Here is an 8,928-nt window from a genome sequence, read left to right as displayed (position 1 = left end):
GAATGTTTAGAAGTGCTTTTGAAGTCCTTTTTCTCCAACTGCTTTAGCTGGTAAAGATCTTGAAGTAGCACTACTAACATTTCAAGGTCAGTCACCTCTAAGAGTGGCAGGTCCACAAAGGTATTCCTGAAAAGTTACTTACTGTATTGCAACCTCATTGTTCTCCAAGTAAGGTAGAGGCAGTATTTGCATGTGAACTAAAATGAAAAGTAGATTTGTTCTGCCTCTGTGGGACACCATTGCTTCTGTTTAAAAAAAAAAAGAGTTCCCTGCTTTCCTATAATTAAGTAAAACTTGCTGAATTAAAAATAAATTATACCAAGATAAGCTCATGTAGCATTGTAGAACTAAGGTCTTTTCCTTAGTATTGTGATTTATCATTATCTGAAGGCTTTATTTCCCATCTCAAAAGCTCATCCATCCACTTTCCAGTGCAGCTGTGTAACATGGCTCTAACAATGATGTAGCTTCTCATTCTGCATAATTTAAAACGGGATGCTGGGAGTCTGGACAATGTAAGTGCTAGCATGTTACTCAAAATACAACTTTTATTAGATGTGTTATTCAATTTCAAGGCCGCCTATCAAAAATGTATTTAGCTGTGGGGTCAAAGTCAAAACTAAATAGGAAAAGCATATTCAGCTTCACACACGCTGTACCAAAGAACAAACCGCTATATATTATACTGCGTTATAAAAATCTGGACAACCATTTGATAGCAGCAAAAAGACGATTCTTTGCTGCAATCTAGTGATCATCTGGGGTTTTGTAGCCCAAATCTGGTAACACTACATCATGACTTAGTGCGATTATGATGTGAACAGAATTGTGACCTTAGACGTAACAGGATGGTGGCAGCCATACAAAGACCGTGGAAGAGTAAGTCTGCTAAGACAGACATTTAGATATTTACCTCACTGCAAAAGCACACCTAAAAGTAGCAATAAGAAACTAAAGAGGGGAAAAAAATCAGAAATCTACTGATTGCATTTAAACTTCTACAATAATAGTGAGCAGAAGCTACATGTCACATGTCCCTTCTGGCTAGGAACTGAGTAAGAAGTACATTCCAAACCTCAGCTTGCAAATCTACATTTGCTTCCAGCTCCCTGTACTTCAAATATGAGTATATATACCTTCAGGTTCTGCAAGATTACAGCCTTTGTCTAAAAGATTATGAGGAACCACCAAATCCTTGAAGCTATAATTATTTAAGAGCTGCATCGTATTTTTAGGCATCGTACTTTTTTTAGGCAGAAACCTTAACTGCTGAACCTTTGGGTGCTTTACACAAGGATCTTCCAATGCAGAAATGTGCTCTGTAAGCACAGTTATTAAGTTAGCCTTACCCTGGAATGTTTGGGTATACAGCCTTGTAGGCCACAAAGGGAATCTTAACATCTTAACTTGCCCATTGAAATAAATTTATTTTTAGTGGTTTAGAGAAGAACACAAAAGGGGGGAAAAAAAAAACTTCTGTTCCTCTCTTTTGTCCTCAAGTTCCCAGGAAAAAGCAATGGGTTGTTTTAAGTCAAGTGCAGGATCATGCATACTTCTATAAAAAAAATAAGCTTACAATACTTAAGCTTATGTTGGCTTATAAATGGGAGCAGCATATTTTTTTATTTATTCTGCATTGACAGAAAAGGTACAATTATTGTGGTTACAGTCTTCATTCATGCAAGACTGAAAGCCAGCAGTAATCACAGTCTTGCTTCCTGAAAAATCCCACGCAGCCTATAACTGCTAGACCAACTATTTTGGTATCTGCCCCCAGGCACTGTCCTTTTGCTTCAGCAGGCTCATGCCATATGGGGTCAGTTACATAAAGTGCAGAATTGAACACACACAAGGCAGCAGGAAATGGCTGTATGCTTCTATTCTATAAGCAGCTGCTATTAATACTAGGTGTGCAAATTGACAGCTCACATATAGAAGGAACAAAAGTTTTAGTCTCGGTCCCAGTGATACATGCATACAGACACATATCAAGGGGCAAGAAGACATTTTTGTGACAAAATTGCTGTTCCCAATCTCTCCTGAGCAACAGAGATGAAGAACGTAAACTCAGTGAGACTACATTTGGTAAGATGGAAGGACCCAGTTATTTAGGCAGGGTCATGTCAACTACTGCATGCAACTGCATGTTAAGTTCCACCTTTTTGTTTTTAAACTCCGAAATCCAAAGGCCAGTTTGGAATCTGGTAAAGTTAGCAGGAGATAAAATGATGCAGAGAGTCCCTTAATTCTCTTGCGTATGTACAATTCTATTATCCATTCCCCCTTCAGGCAAATTTCCCCCAACAGTGATGGCTTGTGGCTTAAATACAATTAAAATACAATGGAAGTGATACATATGCAATGCCTGATTTCAGATTTCCTGGATTTTGGTGACTGCTTCATAGATAGAATTAGCAACATAATCCAGGTTCTTTGTAGTCAAACCACACATGTTGATACGGCCACTGGCCATCAGATAGATGTGTTTCTCCTTGATCAGGTACTGTACTTGCTTAACTGGAAAAGGAAAAAGACAAGATGTCAAGAGTTCTCACCAGAAACCTCAAGCAACTTTTGTTACATTTGAATAATTGGCCCAGTGGTATCTGCAGGAATGATCCAAAAAGTCAAGATGGCAAGTGCCACTTTTACTTTTTTGACCACAGCCTGTGGACACCCCTGATTTGGCCAATGGGAAATAAACAGCCATACAGAGAGAATGCAGCCAACACCTGCCAAGTGAAGTATAAGCCTGTTACTAACTTTCCAAAATGGAAAACCCAACTGGATTTGTTGTGGGGTAGAGGCATGACAATCCATGATGAAAATACAAAAACTTCTGCCAGAAAAGTTGAAGTAAAGCAAGGATATCTACTTGGGTCCCATATACTATTTGGGCCAGCCCTTCAAGTTAGGCCTGGTCGAGAAACATGCCACAGGGAGGCTCCCTTATTGTTATAGAGTACTTTAACAGAATCTGGAAATCCTGTTCAAAACTTTCATGGCTGCCTTTTAAGGGCAACAAAGCCAAGACAGGGCTGTTCTGAGTTTCTTTCTCATGCTTTCTATTTTCCCAGAATGCAGCACCTCTCCCACCTCAAGGTCACAGCTAAACTCCTATACAATTCTTCCTCTTGGCTCCCTCACTTACCCGCCCTACCCACCCACTTGCCCCATATCTGTACTCACTGTTGAGGCCAGTAAAGCTAAACATGCCAATCTGCTGTGTAATGTGATGCCAAGTGCCTGGTGTGCCCAGAGCCTCAAGCCGAGACTGGAGTTCTTTTCGCATTAGCAAGACCCGATCTGCCATTGTCTTAACATTCTCCTTCCTGCCACAGGATGGGAATTAAAAGAACTGTAACTCACAGAAATAAGATTCAATGGCCACCTCTTGTCACCCTGTTCTTACCACTCAGCAAAAAGCTCTGGCGTGGTGAGTGTCGTAGCCACAATTCGTGCTCCTTGAGATGGTGGGTTAGACCAAGTAGTACGGACAATCTTTTCCATCTGTGACAGGACACGCTTCACGTTATCCGCATCCTTTGCCACAACAGTCAGATTTCCCACTCGCTCATCTGAGGAAAAAGGAAGAGTGCAGCCATATGCACCATACTGTAACAGTGAACTAACTGAGAAACCAGCCCTGTTCTTCCCTTATCAGAAGTTCTATATAACCACCTGCATTCCAAAGGAATTGCCCCAAAGTGGCTTATAGCTTACTGCATAAAAAGTAAAAAAAAAAAAAAAAAGGGGGGGGCAATCCCAAATCTTTCAATTAACTAACAGATCCCATGAGTACTCACTGTACAAGCCAAAGTTTTTTGAGAAGGACTGGGCACAGAAAAGTTCAAAGCCCTCCGATACAAAGAAACGTACAGCCCAGGCATCTCTATCCAGGCAACCCGAGGCAAAGCCTTGGTAGGCAGAGTCGAAGAATGGGAACAGGAACCGACGCTGCAAGAATGGAATAGTGAGGGGTATGGGCTTTTAGGCCTGCTCCACAGTATCCTCAACTGCCCTCCTGGGAAATACATCCCCACATGCTAGTTCTTCATACTGGGCTCCTTTGTATCAAGAAGTCAAATGCATTACAAGAATTTTGGAACATAAAATGTATCTGTCTTTTAGCAGTATCAGAAGAGGCAGTACCTTCATAACAGCAGCAATTTGTTTCCACTGCTCCTGGGTGGGGTCTGTACCTGTGGGATTATGAGCGCAAGCATGGAGGATGAAGATGGAGAACTCTGGAGCTTTCTGGATAAAGAAAGCAAAAGAATCAGAGTTAACTAAAGTTGCTGGAAGCCAAGCATAAATAGGTTTCCATGTAGTCTTGGCAGGTAGCATAGCAGTATTAACATCTTCTCGTAAGTGGGAAATGATTCTACAAATACATATAAAATTCAGAAGGTTAGCAAGGATTAGGGTCCAAGGGAAACCTAAACGCATTTTAGCATTTCCCTGCATGTATCAAAACTCTTCAGTCCCCTTGTCTGCAGAATTCTGGACTGGAGTCTACCATAGATTTTCTGGGATGGCTGATTGAGTAGCATGAACAAATATATTTTAAAAATGCTTCAAAAGTATTATGTGCACATAGGCTCTGCTCCTAGCACTTGGAATTCCTATGAGTAGAAGAGTATCCTGAGTGGAATACAGCAAGTACAAGATGCACATCCTTCTGGCAATTATTCAGTTTAACTATTCTGCAACAATTCAGTGTAGCAATGCTGCATTGACCTCCAGGATGTGCAGCTCCTACAGATGATCTATACAGGAAGGTGCTCTCAGCCATGCCCAGTCCCTTTTCATATTGCTATCTAGTTGCCCCCTGTGATGGAATGTGAGGGTGACCTTAATGAGCAGAGGGAAGAGATGCTGCCTAGGGAATGATCAGATAAAAGGAAAGGAAGTCCACGAGAGGGTAATGGTCTAAAGAAGAAAGACCCGTGCTGACCACTCAAGCGATAAATAGGGAGGGCAGGAGATCTGTACTTTCAACCTTGCAAGATTCTGTTAATGTAGCCTTACAATAAAGTAGAATTAGTTCATCTAATCGTATTTCTTGTCTTGTTTACCTAGAAGGGCTGACACCCCAACCTATAAGATAACCTTTGACGAACCTCCAAATCAGTCAGGAATCCTTGAATGTCCAGACCCCTATTTGCAGCATCCCAATAGTGATAGCTCCGGATGTCCTTGAAGCCAGCATCCATAAAGACAGATTTATGGTTTTCTGTGGAAAAAGAAGGTTCAAGCTAGGTTGCCTTATGTGGTCTGCATTAGGGAGGTACTGTTTCCAAACTCCCAGCAGTGAATAAAAGCTATGCTGAAAATCATGGGAGCTTAAGTCCAAAGCATCTGGATACACCAGATTGGAGAAGCTGGGTTTTTTTTTCCTTTTTGCTCCACCCCAGATCAAAAATACTAGCAGCTCTCTGCACTTACCCCAGGAAGGATCAGAAATATAGACAGGGGTAGCTGTGTTGTTGGTTCCATTATACCACCGTCTCAAAAACTCTGCTCCAATACGAAGAGCTCCAGTGCCCCCCAGGGACTGGACACCTCCCACCTGGAACAGAGGGAAAGAAATACTGAGTTGTAAGGTGACCATTCATCCTTCCTTCCAAACTGGCATCCAATTTGCCATAAGATCTCTCTGATACAATCTGATCTCTGCTCTCTCCAAATGGTTCCATCCAATCAAACTGCACAAATTCTACCTCAAATGGGAGAAACAACATAACACACCACCATCCTCCTTATACCAAAGCCTTCTATGCATCTCCCACTTCTTGGTCTAAATGGTTCATCTCATGCCAAACAGGATAAAGCCATTTGTTTCAACTACAGTACATAGTTCATTCTCTCAGGAAAAAAATGTTTTCAGAATTCATTCTCTAACATCAATACAATCATTTCACTGGAGTTTGTTATTTCCCTTGTTGTTTGGCAGCTGTATGATTCCATTTAGCTGTGTCAACAATGTGGCTGGGCTGGATAGTTGATGGACCAACTTTTCACAGATCTCTAAGAGGCCAGCACCTGACTGGCAACAAGAGTTTCTCTTCCAGCCTCATGCTTACCCTGTTCTCTTTGAAGGCTGGGCTATCGTCTCCTAACGCAATTCGTGAGGAATTGGCACGGAAATCTGGCAACCCCAGAATAGGTAGATATTCATGATTCAAACTGGTATTCTTGGCAATCACCATTTCCACTTTCCGGACAACTGGCAATACCCATGGCTGTCCTTCATTTGTGCGATAAGCTGCAAGGGAGAACAGAATTACCTCAACAAATGCAAGGATACACACAAACCAGAATAATAATAAATGGGGGTGGGTGGGTGAGACATAATGCGAAAACCCCTCTTCTCATTCTGGATTGCTGGTATTCACTTTAAACCTTTGAAGAAGAATAGTTGCTGTCATGTACAATTAACACCAATGCAGCACCAGTGCCACACTCTGTTGCAGAGATATTAAAAATCAAGTATTTAATTTTTATGGAAGACTATCAAATTGTTAGTTTGTTACAAGTAACAGATTTTGGGGAGCTCTAATGCTTATAACAGAACAGAAGCTTTGGGGCAAAAAACTGAAGTCAGAAAAAAATAAGTCTTGATTGTTAGAAACAGATTAAAGTCCTGAGGATGCATAGTGGAGCAAGTAACAACAGTTGAGAAATATTCCAATGGATATTAGTACAAAGAGAACTAAAGAGTTTGCTTCAAAGCAGAGAATTGTGGTCTAACTTTTCAGCTATTCATCTATAATGATTAATGAAGGGATGAAAGAACATGTGCAGGTCTAATACAGGCCAAAGACTAAACACAGAACTGAACTGCATATTCAGCTCGGACTTTCTCGTGCAGAGCCTCCTTTCCTGTTTCTGCAAGACCCAGGCAGTAAATCACTCAAGGTTACATACTCAAGGCTCAGCCAGTACTTGGACACCAGCCCAGAGCTCTGAAAGCCACATCCCACTCAGAATAACTGGCACTAGAAGCCCACATACTACACCATACCATAGCCACTGAAACCTCTTCCTCTTTTCCCACTGCTGGTCATTTGTCTGTGTCCAGGGTATTCAAAAAGGATCCATAACATTGCTGACTAAACATAACTATCAGTGCTGAATCATAAAGTATTCTTGCAAATCTCAGCCCAGAGCATTACCATGATCACATCTGTATGTAAGCCATCTCAAAACCATAAGTAATACTGTGACCACAATTCTAGATTTATGATGATTAACCCATTAAAAACCCATTTCCAAGTGGCACACACAGAATATCTCCCAGATAGTAAGTGGTACTGAAAACATCAGAATAGAGAAAGCTGTCCGGAAGATCATGCCAAACTGCATAGGTTTTAATCATTAAGAGCCAAAGGACTGTGCCTTGAGAAATAGTGCAGGTATTAAGAAGACTTTAATTCTGGATGTCCCATATAAAGCAAAGGACACTAATTATGCCCTCTGAGATCACAGCTTGTTACAAGTCTTCAGGCAGATCAGATCATCCATTACACATTCTGCAGGACCCGTTAACTCTAGTCCATGCATTGCATATACTTCCCTGCTAATATTTCTCAGGAAATCCAACATACATGGAACCAAAGAAGTATTGGCCCAAAAAAGGATGCAAATTACACTACTGTCCCAGGATCTCTAATCCCCATGAATCACAAGTTCAAGTACTTTGGGGTTCTAAATATCTGGATCAAAAATTATCCAGTTCTACTATACTATTGAAAGCCATTTTGGTGTAATTATTAAGGTATCTGACTAGTCCTGCCTTTGGTAGAAAGCTAGCTGGGTGACCTTGGGTCAGTCCCTCTCTCTTAGCCCTAGGAAGGAGGCGATGGCAAACCACTTTTGAACATCTTGCCAAGAAAACCACAAGGACTTGTCCAGGCAGTCACCAGGAGTCAAAGTGACACACACAAAACATCCTCTATTCTACCACTGTACTACTAATTGTTATTATTCATACAGAAGAGAAATATATCCTGGAAAATATTCCCCCTACTCCAAAAATAGAGCCATAAATTTTTCCAGATACTGCACATGAAAAGTCCAAGTGCTTCAGGACATAAAGAGTGTGAATTTTTAAACCAATATAAATGCCTGTTCGACGAGAAGAATGAACTGGATGGAGTTTACTCGTCAATTATCCCCCTTCGTCTCTTCTGCATCTCTAGAAAGCTGTTCCCTAGGCACACTTTCAATCGGGACTGAGCTTTCAGAATGCGGGTACCAAGAACGCATTCCCTGTTGTTTGCTTCATTAAAGCAGTTAAAAACTCAGCAGGACCCTATCAGAAACTCGGGAGACGGTATCCTAGAACCTACGACTCCGGGAAGGAGATGAGTCCGCGATTTTCAAAACTGAAATCGTAATTTAGGGGCAGAAGGCACGTGCAGTCTTCTCCTCCCCGCCTTCGCTCTCTCACCTCCCACTCCAAGATTGACCTTGCGAGGATCCTCGTCGGCGCGGAAATCTTCCGTGAGCTGGAAAACCGCCACTGGGGCGGCCTGCGGAACGGCGACAAAGACGGATCCTACTCCGGGAGCCATGGCGGAGGGGCCCCAAGCAGCAGCAGAAGCAGCAGCAGCTCCCCAGAGTGCAAAGCCGCCGCCTGGAGGAGACGTTCACCTTCACCTGCGGAGGCGGAGAAGGCCTCCCGCCAATCCGCAGCTGCCTTGCTCCTCCACTGTGGCAGGCAAGGTCACACGCTCACCAATCAGGCAGCGGCTCTCGAGAGGGGCCGAGTCTGCGCAGCGAATCGCCCGCGACTTCAGGCTGCCGGCCGGGTCCGCTAATCAGATGCTGCAAAGAATGGAAGTGGAAGGTCCAGCCAATCGTCGTCTCCCAGGTTGTGGGCAGGAATGGCCACGCAAGAGGCGTGGACGGGCGAGGTTGCGT

General features: G+C 42.6%; 1 protein-coding gene across 1 annotated transcript; it reads right to left on the bottom strand.

Annotated features, from left to right (window-relative positions):
• Positions 1-528: 528 nt before the first annotated feature.
• GOT1 (glutamic-oxaloacetic transaminase 1) lies at positions 529-8,710 on the bottom strand. Its single transcript, XM_063306985.1, has 9 exons — positions 8,456-8,710; positions 6,087-6,268; positions 5,449-5,572; positions 5,124-5,236; positions 4,153-4,257; positions 3,807-3,957; positions 3,413-3,578; positions 3,190-3,332; positions 529-2,517 (listed from the first exon to the last, which is right to left on the bottom strand). The coding sequence occupies exons 1-9, from the start codon at positions 8,577-8,579 to the stop codon at positions 2,372-2,374; spliced, it is 1,254 nt and encodes a 417-aa protein (XP_063163055.1). The 5' UTR covers positions 8,580-8,710; the 3' UTR covers positions 529-2,371.
• Positions 8,711-8,928: the final 218 nt, after the last annotated feature.

This window comes from Candoia aspera, chromosome 6 (assembly GCF_035149785.1).
Source record: "Candoia aspera isolate rCanAsp1 chromosome 6, rCanAsp1.hap2, whole genome shotgun sequence".
Taxonomy (NCBI): Eukaryota; Metazoa; Chordata; class Lepidosauria; order Squamata; family Boidae; genus Candoia; species Candoia aspera.
This window is presented reverse-complemented; position numbering and strand designations above follow the sequence as displayed.

Coding starts and splice junctions, on each gene's coding strand:
- GOT1 (XM_063306985.1), bottom strand. CDS start 8,579: ATGGCTCCCGGAGTAGGATCCGTCTTTGTCGCCGTTCCGCAGGCCGCC. Junction 6,269..8,455: donor GGTCAATCTTGGAGTGGGAG/GTGAGAGAGCGA, acceptor TCTCCCTTGCAG/CTTATCGCACAAATGAAGGA. Junction 3,333..3,412: donor CCAGAGCTTTTTGCTGAGTG/GTAAGAACAGGG, acceptor ATCCTGTGGCAG/GAAGGAGAATGTTAAGACAA.